Genomic DNA, 17012 nt, shown 5'->3' with positions numbered 1-17012 from the left:
AAAATGTATTTTTTTAGAACGCCTTCCAAACAAGCAGCCATTCAAACACAGGAGGTCTAATGCGTCAAGATGTTTGTGTATCCCTGCTCGAGATTTCATCAGCAATATGCTCTATCAAACATCATTCCTGTGCTTCAGCATTATCAGAGTCAGTACGACAAATGTTCATGTAAGCTATCTGTTATTTGCGATGAAGCTTGTTTCTCATTTTCACGGCTGTCCCCTAGGAAAAGCTCTCTGACTGTGAGCATAGGACAGAAAGGTGTGAGACTAGATTACGCATGCATGAGCTGTTGGGGCATCCCCCTTTGTCTTCCCCCGATCAATAAAATAGTCAGCATAGAGACCTAGAGCCCATAGACACACACCCACATGTACGTCTCCGGAACAGTGTGCAGGGTCTTTGTGTTGAGATGTGTTATGCCCCCTGATGTCAGTCATTCTCATTCAATTCTCACATGGTCAGACTGGTGTGAGCTGGTGCATTGCTCATGTGGGGTATTTTACGCAAGCAGGATTCCCAGAGGAGAGAGAGAGAGAGAGAGCTGGGAGAAAGATCTGAATGATCACCGCTTAGATTTCACGAGCCACAAAATTAGACTTTATGGGCAGGCAAAAAAAAGAGGAGCCTGGATTAGCTGATCTCAAATAGTAAATACATGCTGTACCAGCCAAAGGTTTCTCATGATCTTAACTCTATAAAGCATGATGTTTCATATTTGAAACACATTTCTAAGGCCTCTATATTATCAACATGAACAAATCTTTGCCTTCTGCCATCTGACTGATAGCAAATAAAAGGCCTTTCAGAATAATTCTAAAAATATCTCCCTTCACGTTTTGGTACACGTGCTTTTGCTGTGAAATCTCCATTGATTTAACAAATTTCATGTTGTTAGTAATATTTCACTTACTGCACTGAAGCAACATATTTCATATGTTGTACCCACAAAATTAAAACTAAGCATTTCAATTTCATCTTAAAACATATTATTGGGAGATATAGATTGATGACTGATATTTAGATGCATTTTATGCAAGTAGTCTGATGTAATTATATAAATATTTTATCGAATTATATATTTATATAAATATCAGCATTTTCCTCCTTGAATATGACCCATGTTCCCTTATATCATACTATATGCAGTTTTTGTTTTCAGATCTACTGTATATCTATCTATCCAACCATAGATAGATAGACAGAAAGACAGACAGTTTAGATTTTATCTTTCTAATTAGGGTTTCAACATCCCAAAAATATTCATACAAAACTGTGCATTTATTCCATCCCATGGAGGGTGAGCTCCTAGCAGACCAAAGGCCATATGCCAGCTCACAGATTTCAGTACAAAGAGAGCCCTAAACATCCGGTCCCAGGCCACAAGGGGATCAAACCGGAAAATGGTTCATTTTCTTATTTCATGCTTTGATGAATCCATATCCAGGGACTTGTTAAATGATGCTAAAGCTCAAACTACAATCTCTAATATGACCGCTTGTTTGGCTAGCAGTGTGTGGAGGAGGGCACAGGGGAGCACAGATGCTTGCCGTCATTAATAAGCATGATCATGAATAATTAATCTCCCTAAGTGAGTGAATACCGAAGAGGTAAACTGAGGGACCAGATTGAAGTAACCACAGGGGAGGCTATAAGACTTAAAGTCACGAGAACATTGGCGTCCAAATGTTGGGCTCTTGTCAATGCTGCAGATTTGAAACTCTAAAAGGAAAACTCATTTAGTCTAACACAACTGATTTGAGTTATTTAGAGTAAGTTAAGATGCAATAGCAAAATGCTCGGGGGAAATATATTCAGACAATCCTTATATTGATCATCACTTGTGGATGCAAAGATATTGAAATCAATCAATAATTAATCAACTGACAGCGAGTACGTTTACATGGACAACAATACTCCGATTTTAATACGATTAAGACAATACTCTGATTAAGAATCTACCATGTAAACAGAGATTTTTGATGACCTTAATCCGGCTAAAGTCATAATCGAAGTTAACAGAAATCGAATTAAGACATGTGGAGTATTCCTATTTTAGTCGCATTACTGAAGTGCAGAATAGACATGTAAACACCTTAATCACATTATTACCGTAGTGTAGGACTATTCGCCGCATTTTGCGACAGGATACACACAAGGCAGTGTTCAACCGTTTGACGGCAAATAAAAGAGCTTCAACACCGCCGTCGTCTGTATGCACGTACAAATAATTAACTGCACTTGAAGCTTTCATAAAATTAAAAATGAAACACCCAAAACTGTACATGGTATCATCACGAAGACGAACTACATGTTTATACGTGAAATTCCGGAGGGGACGTCGGATGGCGTCGTGTGTGAGACAATGATGTGCGCCTTTAATCGAACTATGTACTATAACATGTAAAACGGGAACATGAAAAGAATATTCTAAAAACAACTCATGTAAACACCATAATCATGATATTGGCTTATTTAGAATAAGGTAAATAATTAGATTACTGATGTCCATGTAAACGTAGTCAGTGACTCTTCAATGTAAAAACCATTTGTGACCCTGGATCATAAAACCAGTCTTAAGTCGCTGGGGTATATTTCTAGCAATAGCCAAAAATACATTGTATGGGTCAGAATTATTGATTTTTCTTTTTCGTAATATACATGGCTAAGAACTTCATTTGGACAACTTTAAAGGCGATTTTCTCTGTATTTTGATTTTTTTGCACCCTCAGATTCTCAATAGTTGTATCTCGGCTAAATATTGTCCTATCATAACAAACCATACATCAATGGAAAGCTTATTTATTCAGCTTTCAGATGATGTATAAATCTCAGTTTCAAACAATTTACCCTTATGACTGGTTTTGTGCTCAAGGGTCACAGTTCGGTTTTCAATTATTTTATTTTTTGGTATAATTTGGTTCATTTAAAATTTTAGTAAAATATTAAACAAATATTTTGAATTAAATCTTCATTGCATTTTGCAAATTGTGTGTGTGTGTATATATATATATAGACGGAAGAGAGCACTCACGGCACCGGAGCACCTACCTGGACCTTTTTCCCCTAACACCCATAACCCCAATAAATCCACCCTCCGGGGTATTGATTGAGATTACTTGTCGTGTGATTCTTCACCCTGTTACTATATATATATATATATATACACACAATTTGAATATCTGGAATCTGAGGGTGCAAAAAAATAAAAATATTGAGAAAATCGCCTTTAAAGTTGTTCAAATGAAGTTCTTAATGCATATTACTAATCAAAAATTCAGTTTTGATATATTTATGGTGGGAAATTTACAAAATATCTTCATGGAACAATATCCTAATGATTTTTTTACATACATACATTACATACATTACATACATACATACAGGTGCATCTCAATAAATTAGAATGTCGTGGAAAAGTTCATTTCAGTAATTCAACTCAAATTGTGAAACTCGTGTATTAAATAAATTCAATGCACACAGACTGAAGTAGTTTAAGTCTTTGGTTCTTTTAATTGTGATGATTTTGGCTCACATTTAACAAAAACCCACCAATTCAATATCTCAACAAATTAGAATATGGTGACATGCCAATCAGCTAATCAACTCAAAACACCTGCAAAGGTTTCCTGAGCCTTCAAAATTGTCTCTCAGTTTGGTTCACTAGGCTACACAATCATGGGGAAGACTGCTGATCTGACAGTTGTCCAGAAGACAATCATTGACACCCTTCACAAGGAGGGTAAGCCACAAACATTCATTGCACACACACACACACACACACACACACACACACACACAGTGCTTAATTTACACAAACAAGCACTACATGCCAAACAAGTTTGTTACTAAAACAATTTTGGTTCAAACAGGAAGTCAAGGTAGCCCAAAGGATGAAAACATGTACATCTGTCTTAAACAAACAAAAACCCTAGAGAGCTTCTCTAGAGGAAACAATAAGACTTTTGTCACCAAGCACAAAACCAGGTGTCAAAGCCTGAGGCACTGCATTAGTCAGTGAGCCCTGTGATGGACTAGAACATTTGGCATCCTATAAAACCACCCAACTGGTGTCTGTCATGGAAACTTTTCATCGTGGTGACCCAGTCTTAAAATCATACAAGACCTTAAGGAGGGGCCAATTACAAGGGAATTAAAAGAAAAAGTAGTAATAAAATTTCCTCGGGGAAACCTTCAAAAGTCATTTTACACAAGCTGCTGACTAAACCTAAAGCTAAACCCTCACCTCCGCTGAGCTCCTCAATGAGAGCTTGAAGGAAATTTGATCTGTTATTCTATGGATCGAAACCTCTAAAATTCTGAGGTAGATACTGTATCTGAGTGAATTTAGCTGACATGCACATTAGTAAAATCTCAAAAGTAACTCAGATATCATAAGCAATGATGCTGCAATGGCATTACAGATATTCTTATTATATTACATTATTTGATAGTCCTTTTAGTGTCATTTTAATTATAAACATCTGACTGTGGTTTAAGGAGGGGCCCAATTACAATGGGCCTGTTTACTCCATCTTTGCACAAGCTGCTGATCTAGAACTCTGCAAACTCGTGTTGGGTTTGGTCACAGTACTATATGTACACATTCACATCTTTGAGTAAAAGCTAAAGCCTGTTATTTTTATAAGCAAGGAATGTTTTTTTTTTTATTTCACTGAAGTGTGGTGTTGATGACATGATTGGACAAGTGTCTGTGTATATTTTGAAATTTCAGGAATTATTTTTGGAATTTTAGATTTTACTGTTTAGCACAGCAGTGCATGAAGGCCAGTGGACTGTCCTCAGAAAACATCCAAGGTCTATAAAGTAACCAGCAGAGGACTCAGTCTGCCCTCTACTGGTTATGCTCTGCATCTGCTAAAAAATACCTTTACTTGAGGAGTGATTGAGCTCCACTGTTCTTATTTTATTTCAGATATTAAAAGTAAATTCAATTCAGATAACAAACAGCAAATATATTGATTTGAACCACCAAAAACAGTACCGACAGCACGGTCTGAACTCAGTCACTGACTCACTGCAGTGTGGTTGTGGTTTTCAGCTTGGAACGGACACATGCAAGTTGCCCTAACAAGACATATTTCCTGAAAGCTATGTTTTCTAACTTTAAATACAAATCCAAAACTACACACTTTAAACGGAGAATAAAAACTCTATTCCAAAAAAAAAAACAGTACATAAAACCTTGCCTTAGAATGGCTCACAGGGCTGTCAGATGCAGATATACTGTACAATGAACAGCCGTTATACATTTCACATGTGAAACAATTCAATAGACATAAAACTAATGTTATCCATCTCTACAAATTACAGTATAAGTGTGCATCCAGGTAGTTGCGACTGACTGCAGCATGGCTTTACATACGTCGGCAGAGTTGTTGTTCATAGTGTATGACAGGATGAGTAAGTTGACAATGATTTTGACCTTGTAATATTTAATAAAAAAAAGAATGCACGGATGAATCATTCATGTTAAACTTAAGTTTTAAACTTTTAAGCAGGCAATGTAAAAAAAAAAAAACATTTACATTAATACAAGAAATTATACAAAGTTTATCTGAAGAATGTGAGATATTTGGTTACACTTTACTTGAAGGGGTGTGCATAAGACTGACATGACACCTTCATAATCATGACATGACACCTACATAATCATGACATGTCATGAATGTGAAGGTTTTTTTCTGCACGTTTATGACAACTGTCATTAAGTGTCATTCGCTCAGTTATGTAATTTTTAATGCAAAGATGACATTGTTTGAGATGTCTTTGTTATGGGCTATGGTTATGGGTAAGGGTAGGTCAAATAATGTCATATTTGCTTTAAAAATGACATAACTGAGCGAATGACACTTAATGACAGTTGTCAAACATGCATAAAACCTCCTTCATATTCATGACATGTGTCATGTCATGATTATGAAGGTGTCATGTCAGTCTTATGCACACCCCTTCAAGTAAAGTGTTACCAGATATTTTAATAAGGAATGGAATGTCATCTACATACAGGAAATATTACTGTGGTCAGGCACATGGAGAATCAAGGTATCAAGGTCCTCTTTCCTCTTCTTCCTTATCGACTTCATCTCTCTTGTAAATATTTTCTGCAGGTTTTTATTAAGGTCAATTGAAGACTTTAAGACCGAGTAAAGAAATTTAAAGAGCGAACTGATAAGAATTACAATGTCAATAAGTTCTCTAAATGTAAAAGTCTAGGGTGCAGAAAACGAGTTGTATTGAGCAAGTTTGAAAACACAACTCCCATCAGATCTCCATTAGTTTTTAATTCATTATACAAAACAGCTTAATGAGAATAGAAATAACTTTTACTGTACCTTCTGATCACACTGCAAAAAGTGCTGTTCTTCCTCAGTATTTGTGTCTTGTTTTTCCAGTTTCTTAAATCAAGACATGTTGAGAAGCAAAATGACAAGTCTTGTTTTCTGAGAAACTGATCAAAATCAAGTGAGTTTATGATTAAAACAAGAAGAAATACGGTTTTGGCTCCGACAAATCAACTTAATTCAAAGGGAAAATAATTGTATACTTTATTTATACTGATATTTGTTCATCTTTCAAGCATAAACTCACTTCATTTGGTCCAATTTCTCAAAAAGACGACTTATTCTATAACTACATTTAGAACTTGATTTTGTATCTTGATTTAAGGCCGTTTAGATATTTGTATCGAGAAACAAGTCAACAATACTGTGGAAGATACTTTTTTTTGCGATGTTGTTATGCATGCGACATTTAACGTCATGGCTTTACGAATTTAAGACTTTCTGCTTTGATTTAAGACTCGAAGGCCTTAAAGGGACTGTTGACCCAAAAATGAAAATTCTGTCATCATTTACTCGCCCTCAAGTTGTTCCAAAGCGAAATGCATTTCTTTCATCTGCTGAACACAAAAGAGGATTTTGAAAACTGTGGGTAACCAAACAGAAACAGCTCGAGGGCGAGTAGATGACATCGTTTTCATTTTGGGGTGTACTCTCTCTTTAATTTGTGGAAGGGAGAAGTAAGACTTTTTAAAACCACATTAAGACCCCCAGAAACACTAAAAGTCTATTTTGAGCACTTTTAGCACTGCCTGGATAAAAAGCAGTGAATTCATCTGCGAGCTTATTTATTTTTTGACTGTTGACTATTTAGCTTATCAGGGTTTAACATGGAATGAACGTTACTTGTGCTCGCTTTATGATGACATTGAATGCTAGTGGTTTATACATGCCGTTTAATTGATTTGCAACTAATGTGAACAGTGTTTATAGTTTTGGGTAACGAGTAGCTTTTAGAAAATTGTTAACAATTGAGAAAAAAACTAATAAGCTGAGAGAGATTCTAATGAAGGATCTCTCCTCAACCATTTCGATTGCAGCTTTGCAAGGTAGTAAATGGTCTCTTATAGCCTAATAAAATAACAAAGCCCAACGATTTTGTTTCAAAAATGGGAAGAATGCTACCAGCAATTACAAACATATTCACTTTGAGCACTGCTGAAGTCAGTATGTTTCAAGTGAGATATTGCAAGATAGCTTAATCAAAAAGAAATGTTTGAAGCACAGTTAATTAGACAGAGTTGCTGGGCCCCTGCTGAGAGCTGAAGAGGTTACAGAACTGCATGCTCTGCCTCCAGTCCACAGGTTATTTTACTTCATACAACTCTCTAAAACTACCTGAAGATATATGTAGAGATCAGCGCTGTATCACATTTGCTAAGCAACTTTCTTGAGCCTGTGAAACACTTCTGCTGAAAAACCTGTTGTGCACAATCGACTACATGCCTTATGCCATCTGATTGATCGTGCATACTTTTTTAGCAAGTAAATGGCTTTTCGTATGATTGTGGTACACGTCCTTTTGCGGTGAATTCTTTACTGATTTAATATATTTCATGTCGTTAGTAATATTTCAATTACTACTAGCCTGAGGCAACTTAGGTTTACTTGGTTATCCAAAAATCATGTTAAAATGGGAGTATGAAATATGATACATCAGGCTTTTAAGAAACGTTTATTTGTAAATCTCTTAAATCACTGTATTGCACGTTTTGCCCCCGCAACAAAAACTACATCCATCCATCCATCCATCCAAGACTGACCAAATATGATAACATTTTATATTTCACCTAAAGGTTAATTTAATTAAAAATGCTTTTTTATATGCCAGTCTTTACACGTGTTACTGTACTTGGCTCAGTGCATCCACCATTATCTTTCATGGTTTCATGGTAATCTTGGGTCCTCCATTTTCAATCAGTAGGTCATGGGGTGGTTATGCTGGTCTGTACAAATCCTTAAAAAACCTCCATGAAACCAAAGGTAGATTTCTGCTGATTAGACTACTTAGCTCTAGAAAATCACTGAGGCTACAAACTAATAAGACTGTGCCTCCCCTCAGTATTCAAGCCAGGAGCAGATGGCTGGATAAGCAGCACCATCAAACTGCCAAGGTTATAAACCAGAAGTATGTTTGCGGACATACATGGTCAGGTGCATTATGAGAGTAATTAGTATTGCACTGGCAATCTCATGAATCATGAGATGTCATTGATATTGGCTTATAGATTTGCCGTCAGATCAAAATACTATTAAATCGCTTAATCTGGTGGCATTTGACAAGACTTACTTTGTGTTTGTTCTATAAAGTATCCGTGCATGGTAGAGAATGTAATCCAGCTGCAATTTTGGCACTGTCAAGCATCAGTTTCATTGCTTCACCACCATCTATGAATCATATCCTGGGGCCTTGTGGAATAGTTAAGTGTCCACTGGACACACATATTTTAGATGGTAGTAGTAGGTCACGCAGGTACAGTTTTAATGAATACTACAAATTTAGACATGCTACTCATCTCACTTGTTTTTTGGCTACTATATTGCATAGGAATTTTGGTATTCATAAATCACAGCAGTTGAAGCATTTTTGTAGTTATGTTGATAATTAAAAGAGCTGAAAAGAGTAGGTTTTCTCCCATCAAAAAGTTCACAAATACATATAAGCTTCATAAAAGTTATCCATAAAGCGGTTTAATCTTCTGAAGAGACAGGATCAGTTTATATGACGGAAAGACTGAATTTGAGCTTTTATTCACATTATTATTATAATTTATTTTATTCCAACATGTCACCTACCTTCCTGTTACTCCAAAACTGAGAACAAATATAAAATTTGCTGAAAACTTAAATTAAAATACCGAATTCCTACTGCAGAACTGCACTGACAATGTCAAGCAGTCAGTAATTAAATGGATATCTCAGGAACTACTCAAAGTAATGATTTTGTTCATTTTGATTTATACACGCACACACAAAAAATGACACTGATGTGTGAATTAGACGGATTCTTAAACTCAAGTAATTCGTGAATAGGACAGCGCTTTTCATAAAGTAACTTTTATATAAAATTAGGCCTACATGCAAGAAGAAAGCAGGCATTTAAATGAGTCAAAACTATAATTCACAATGAAAAAAATACTCATTTGTAAATTTGCTTTCTAGATTTTTATTCCTGTAAGTAAATGCCTCTGTATTACAGTCTATTGCAACTATTTCACAATTTTGGAGAAAATAAAGGTGGTTAACATTGTTAAGTTCAGAGGGCAGTATTTATGTAAACAGTTTTGTGTGACTGAACACTAGCAGTGTATATTGGATATATTCGGTGTGTGTGAGTGTGAGACAAGTGGAGCTGTATCAAAACAGATGTGTGCATGACATATTTCCAATGCATTAAAGCCGTAATGCGGCACTAAAAGCTGATCTATTGGGTAAAAGGGAGTCGGAGGGAAGTTCTAAACGCAAACCTAACAGCAAACATCTGGTGGCCACCCAAAGTTTAGATCAGTTCACAACCTAAAACATTTCATCCTATCCACGACACTTGGGCCATTATCACTTGGCTCATGGCTTTAATGGTTTGTGTGCAGATGGTTTCTCTTCTCGATACAAAACACAGTCCTAAAGAATTTTTTAACAATCAGAGCATGTTTATTTGAAACCCAACATCCATATTTCCTTTGATCGCTTTTTCTGAGCTCCATGGAAGTTTGATGAAGAAAAATCACAGACATTTAATATTGGGATAATACATCGTAGTTTAATTTTTTTTTGTGTAAAGTTCCTTTTCAAAGCAACTAAAACGCAGTACTGTTCTCACTGTATTTGATGTACGTATATTCTGCTTTAGAGACAGGAAGCATTGGACACCACAGAATCATTCATTTCAAATTTTGCAGCTGCAGTTTTGAAAAGAAAAAGCCAGTGCTGATTTCAAGTAATGCAATCAATCCAAAGGAGACAGCTAGAATCCTTACACTCTTCCATAGGAAGGTCAAACCTCTTTTCCTCCTGCATTTATAATTAGGCTACACAATATTTTGGCAAGCAAGTGTCAAAAAAGAAAAAAAAAACACCTAGTTAAAACAATGGGGCTGCTTTAAAAACAGGGAATAAAATAAAATATTAAAATCCCACCTACCATTTAGATCCTCTAGTGTGAGCCGCCTAGAATGCAATATACATTTGAAGCTTGAGAGGCAAGAATCATTCGTTAAGGTGTCTGCTATGATCTAGCGAACTGAGTGGGTCCTGTGAGAGCTTTCAAAACGATTACAGAGATGACTATACAAAATGATCTTTACCTACTGAGTGATGATTATGTTTCCTCAGTGTCTGTTTTCTCTAGCTCAGGTTCAGTCTCAGCGTTCACCTTTGGCCCAGTCTGTTCAGTGTCTGCATCCACAGATGAGGAAACAGACATTTCTGGGGTCTTCTCTCCTTTCAAGGGCTCATTCCGGAAGCAGGTGGTTGTGGAGGGAAGGGATGGAGAGGGGCTACGAGAAGGCTCTCTAGCGCTCTGGGACACAGGCTCCAAAATGTTTAGCTGAGGTTTTGAATCAGTCTCGGTTCCATTGACACGTGACGCTCCCTCCTGCTCTTGACTACTTGCCGTCTCTTCAGGGGGGCTGAGTGTCTTGGGCTGTAGCTCTGGTGTTACCTCTGGTTGTGGTTCAGCATCTGGTTCTGTTGGTTGTGGTTCCAGATGAGGCTGGTGTTGGGGCACCGGCAGAGACGGTGACTTCATTTGCACTTGTTCTTGTGCTTGAGGCTGAGCGACCAATGGGGTCGGCAGAGGGAGCAGCGGCTGAGACTTGGGAAGCAGCGGTTGGGGCTGAGATTGTGAAGAAAGGGGTGTCCAGCGCTCTTTGTCCTTCTCATTCTCCCTCTCTCGCTCCCGTTCTCTCTCGCGATTCCGCTCTCTGCCACGTTCACGGTCCCGATTCCTGTCCCTCTCCCTTTCGCGGTCTCTGTCTCGCTCACGGCTATGACGATTGCCGTTCATTTCGCCCCGGAAGTCCATGTCTCTGTCATCTCGGTCATTCTGCCTTTCCCAAGGTCTGCGACGATCATCGTAGTCCTGGTGCATGTTGGCATTAAACGAAGGCCCAGTTCCGCGATTCCAAGCGGGTCCTGATGAACTTCCGCTGCGGCCCTCAAATCGATTCTGAAAGTTAGGGTTGGAACGATCCTCCTGGAAACCCTTTGGAGGTCCACCAGACATCCCCCTTGTGTCTCGCTCATCGAAGTCCCCCCTGGGTGGTCCCCAGCGACTTTCTGCCCTGAAACCTCCGGACATGTTTTCTCTTCTAGCTTCTCGACCTTCGGCTTGCAAGACTGTTCTCGGAGGTCGTTCTAGTAAAGGTGGTCTGGCAGGCACAGGCTCAGTACGCATCTCCAAAGGAGGGGTCTTCAACAACCCCGTGCTCTGCTTCTCTGGTGGTGGAAAGCGATAGTCCTGATCTCCTTCTTGTTGGGCACCTACATCTGACCTGCGTGGTGTTTCATTATCAGTCTTGACCAGACTGTCAGCTCCAACAGACGAAGGATTAGGTGCCCTTGCGAAAGTGCCTTCAGCACGGTTGAACTGCTCCATTTGAGAGAATGGAATCCGAACGCGGGCATGGGCTTGAAGTGAAGCATCCAGGACGTTGTTGGTCTGATGTGCAAGGCCTGGCTGCATGAGCAGGGGGAAGCGGCCCCCGGGTCCCTGGAGCAGGTTGGGTCGCAGTTCCAGGGGAAGCAGCCCTGCCATCCTCTGGCCAGAGAGAGGATGTGTTAGAGATGCAGAAGGGTGCATACCGAGGAGACCCATTCCACTGCGCATTGCATTTTGCATTCCTGCAAAAAAAAGTACAAAGATAAATACAAAATGTCTCATATTGGTGTGAATGAAAATGTGCTTCCTCTCCACCAAATCCATAAAATATCACTGGCATCCATGTTTAGATAGCAAGCAGATGCATCATGCTAAGCTTAAAATATAACACACAAGTCATATGAATTGCTGCAAGATTCTTCTTTTGTGTTCTACAGAAAAATATAACAGCATATGGTTTGCTAGCTGTATATGACTTGTACTGACATTATGTAAAATGTTCTTATAAACCCATTTACCCTGTAGTGTCATCTCAGAAGCTGTCTCCATCGTTTCTGCCAACTGAGGCATTTTGTCAGCGCCACTCTGCTGATGCTGTGCTCCCACAGGGTTAAAGACTACTGCCCCGGGCATTGCTGACGGAATAAAACTCCCAGGAATAGTACTGGTGGGAGGAATCATGGCTCCAAACGGAGAATCCTTGCTGTTCTCTTGAGTGGTTGGCAACGAAGGCTGCACTAGAGCTATAAAGGCGATAGAGTGATAAAAGGCCCATTTAGGAGCTTGAAAATGGGACCTTAAGGACAGTGCTTTCAACAAGCAACATTATGCAAAATAAGAATAACTTATTTTAGTGGCTGGTTAACATACAGGTCTGAGCTGAAGCAAGACTGGTTCCAACTGCAGACGGTCCTACTCCTGGCGTGGCCATGAAACCTGTGAAAGAGAAATTTACAGATTGATATGTGTGTATATATATATATATATATATATATATATTTTTTTTTTTTTAATCCATCATACAGTTAAAAACTTCATTATTTAGTATTCAGGTTGGCACCATGTACCTGGAGGAGGCTGAGAGACATTAAACCCTGCCCTCAGAAAAGGTGGTGGGGGACCAAAGCCTGGTGGGGGCATTGCCATGTTGACAGGGAAGGATGGAGGCACAAGACCAACAGCAGGGACTGTCTGTGCCACTGGAATCTAAACCAAAATAAGCCATCCATAGATAAGTAAACAACCATTCATTATTAATTCAGCTGTCCTCGGGCCCTATTGACTATTTTAAAGATGTCCTTACAACCTTTCTGGGCCTTGAACGTGCATCTTACGGGTTTGGAACGACATGAGGGCGAGTCATTAATGACAGGATTTTCATTTTTATCCCTTTCGGTTACCGTCATAGATTAATGGCTAAACAACAACATCCCTATTATCTAGTAATCACATACAACAGTAAGAAACCTAAACACGTTTTGTTCCATTTGTCATGGCAATTTAAGGCCTGACTTGGTGTTATCATCATACCTGCATGGGCATCATAGTGACAGGCTGGGTAAAGGCCTCACTGGGTGTGCTGCTTGCTGTACTGGTTTCAGCTGTAACAGCCTGATTCGGAGTCTCTTTGGCTGTCTCTGTATTTCTCTGGGATTCCCATTCTGCATCATAAAAAAACAGTATTGTTATGAATGGGAAAAGTACTGTGTAGAAGATCAAATATATACACAATACATACCAAACTTTCAGCTGCTGAACAAGTAAATTCTTCTCACCATTGTTGATGGTCTCCTGGTCAATCATGCCTCCCTCTGCAAAGTCATCCAGATCATCCAGTTTGACCTTCTCCCATGGGATACAAGTCACCCCAAGGTCCACATCCCAGAACTGCTTATACTCCTGTTTCACCCCTTTATTGAGGGCCCAAGCAATCTGCAAGCAATGAAACATGTTTAGACATATTCCCCTCCCAAAAATGTTATAGATCATTGCAAAGATTTCAAGTCGGTGAACATTCTTCACACATACTTTGATGACCTTTGAACCGATTTTGTAGGAGCCTGTGCTCAGTTTTTGAAGGGACCGGTATGCATCCTGACGATGAACCATACAGATGTAAGCACAGCCTCTGGGAGGAATCATCTAGAGAAAGAAAAAAAACATTGCATTCAGACTTGTGCAGTAAAAGCTTTAGTTTCCAGATTCACCAACTCTTAAAAAACAAAAAAAACAACAACACCTGAAGACCTATTGAGCCTTCCTAAAACACTTCCCGTTTTAGGGTATTCCTAATTAAACTTCAGCTAAAAATATCTGGAGACTCCAAAAATGCCTCTTGGCTAGATGGCATAACTGATCTAATTAAAAAGTAAACTAATTTAAAGAGCATTCTCAGGTTTACTCTCAAGTGCTCAAGTTTACAGAAACTCAACTCACATTGATCGATTCAATCTGGCCAAACTCTTCGAAGAGGTTAGTAAGATCTTGTTGGGTGGCTTTCTTGTCCACTTGGCCGACCCATAGAGTAGTGCTGCAAACTGAAAGAGGCAGAAAGAAATAAAAGGTAACTGAAATGCTACTTTACCCTTTATGTGTGTGTGTGTGTGTGTGTGTGTGTGTGTATATATAAATAAATGTATAGGGAAATTAACTTACACTTAAATTACAGTTGTGAAAAGGACATTAATTTATCAAAGACATTTGGAAGAACTCTGCAAGCATATTTATGTTAGAGAGAAGGAAAGTGTTAATGAATGTAACCTTTCCAGTGGTAATACATCACTGACCTGAAAGTGCAAGTAACAATGCTTTATCATTTTTGGATGAACTATCGCTTTAAGCTCACAGACCAAAGCAACAGTCAGTCAGTAAATGTGGAGGCTTGTGATTTTCACACTCATATGAACATGATTTAATACAAACTAGGGCTGTGCGATATGGACAAAAAAATTGATAAATTGTGATTTTGATTTTAATCACGATTTTGACACACACAGACATGCTTTACAGTCATAAATGCATTCAGTGTGAATTTGAAACATATTTCCAAAAGAAAACCAATTAGAGCTTTATCAAAAAGCTGTAACATGTCTCTAGAACAGACATAAGGCAAAATAATCACTAAGTAAAGGTGTAACAAAATGTCTCTAAAATGGACATATGGCAGAGAAAAAAGAAAAAAAAAATCCCGTGTCCAGGGATTTTTTTTTTGCCATGCATTGGTCAGAGCTCTTTGTGGCGTTGCCTCAGATGTTGAACTAGATTTGTTGCGCCAAGTTCACACGTACTCCGTCTGCAGTGCGTATACAGTATGTGTATGCTGTGCAGAAGCAGCACAGACTAATTTTGCTTTCGCACAGGACGCGTTTGCAGTCCGCTCCTTTACCACAAACACAACATTTATCCATTATTTTGATTTCAAATCCAAATGTTTGTTTCTGAAAACGCTTTTTCAGCATTGTGATTCTCTTTTATCACAGTACAGTAATACAATTGTTCATAGACATTCACATTTAAACTCAATAAATATAACTTTGTTTAACTACCACCACGAGTGCCATCTATTATTGCCTTGTTTATCTAAAAGTGCACTTTTCCTTGTTTTAAATCTAGCCAAAAAGCCATGTGTTGACTGTGAAACAGTAGACTTTAATTATATGCATTTATGGTGTAATTACTAAATTTCCGTGTCAATCCATGTTAATTTTTACCGCGAATAATGCGCTGTCACTTTAATTCAGCGCGTGCAGCACAGCAGAAATAGATTCCGTGTGGGAACGATCGCAGCATGACTGCTGCAGACGCACCACTCCTGGAGCGCACTGCCGGAGTGCAATTGCGTGCAGTGTGAACGCTCTGATCCGTTAACATGGGCGCGGACAAAATACACACCACAGACGGAGTGTGCGAACCTGGCGTTACGTTTGTATGCCCGCCCAGTCTGTTCTGTTCTCGTGCTCCATTTAGGCGCGCTGCACTGATTGGTTCGGATAGCATACTGCGGGAGGTCGGGGCACGGAAAATCGTGCTATAAAGCGATTTACAAATCGCGATTTTATGACGATTTCGATTAATCGCACAGCCCTAATACAAACCTTAAATGTCTCAACCATAGCACAATTAAATTTCATAAGATAATTCTATAATTTTTAATTAACTTATTTTATATGTCAACTTAACCCTTTAAAACATGTCTAAAGTGACTTTGTTGCAAAGCAGTAATTTCTTAAACTTGACCCTTATGAATTCAGAAAGCACAGGTGGACCTCTGTAATCTTACCACTTAGAACCCTTGAGCGGATAGGAGGAAGTCCTTTTTTCTGCCGTTCCTTTTCTCTTTCCCGTGCTTGTCGCTCACTGGAATAAGAACGTGAGGACTTCCTCTTTCTGTCCCTTGAGCGAGACCGTGATCTCTTCCTGTGTTTGCGCTTTCGAGACCCTGAGCGAGACCTTGACCTCCTTCTCTTAGGTGACCTGGGGATGTAAAGAGATTTTCACATGAGAGCTCTTTACCTGCGTCTGAAAAATGGAAATAAGACAAGAACTATTTGGCAAAATTGCTACACCAACCTGGACCGAGATCTTGAACGTGTCCTTGAACGGGTGCTGCTGGTTTTCTTCTCCTCAGCCTCAAAGACCTCCTCATCTACTGTATCCTGTCCCTCATCTATATCCATGTCCTGCAAAATACACAAGTGAGCCTGATGTTTTCACTAGAGCCCGACCGATATGGTTTTTTTGGGGCAGATTATTAGGGATATCAGGGAGTAAAAAAAAAAAAAAAGACCGATACCGATATATCGGCCGATGTTCTTTGTGTATATTATAGTACAGTACCAGCGAAGTGTCTCTGAAGGAAATAATGCATTATTTATCAGCTTTAAGATATCGGGCAAATTTTCTTATCGGGCCGATACCGATAACAGGAAAAAATGAGCATTTATCGGCCGATACCGACATGGTGGCCGATATATATATATATATATATATATATATATATATATATATACAGTGGGGAAAAAAAGTATATAGTCAGCCACCAATTGTGGAA

The 17012-nt window shown here is 38.8% G+C and overlaps 1 protein-coding gene across 1 annotated transcript in view; it reads right to left on the bottom strand.

Annotated features, from left to right (window-relative positions):
- Positions 1 to 10067: 10067 nt before the first annotated feature.
- LOC107571060 (protein SCAF8-like) overlaps positions 10068 to 17012 on the bottom strand; it is a 43281-nt gene continuing 36336 nt past the window's right edge. Inside the window, exons 11-20 of the mRNA XM_016257339.1 lie at positions 16532 to 16641; positions 16242 to 16435; positions 14399 to 14499; positions 13991 to 14104; positions 13738 to 13894; positions 13493 to 13623; positions 13030 to 13168; positions 12833 to 12898; positions 12481 to 12705; positions 10068 to 12204 (exon numbers count right to left, since the gene is read on the bottom strand). Of these exons, the coding sequence (XP_016112825.1) occupies positions 10682 to 12204; positions 12481 to 12705; positions 12833 to 12898; positions 13030 to 13168; positions 13493 to 13623; positions 13738 to 13894; positions 13991 to 14104; positions 14399 to 14499; positions 16242 to 16435; positions 16532 to 16641 (2760 nt within the window). The 3' untranslated portion in view covers positions 10068 to 10681. The remainder of the gene's footprint in view (positions 12205 to 12480; positions 12706 to 12832; positions 12899 to 13029; positions 13169 to 13492; positions 13624 to 13737; positions 13895 to 13990; positions 14105 to 14398; positions 14500 to 16241; positions 16436 to 16531; positions 16642 to 17012) is intronic.

The sequence above is a fragment of the Sinocyclocheilus grahami genome, unplaced genomic scaffold, assembly GCF_001515645.1.
Source record: "Sinocyclocheilus grahami isolate Dianchi unplaced genomic scaffold, SAMN03320097.WGS_v1.1 scaffold1545.1, whole genome shotgun sequence".
Taxonomy (NCBI): Eukaryota; Metazoa; Chordata; class Actinopteri; order Cypriniformes; family Cyprinidae; genus Sinocyclocheilus; species Sinocyclocheilus grahami.
This window is presented reverse-complemented; position numbering and strand designations above follow the sequence as displayed.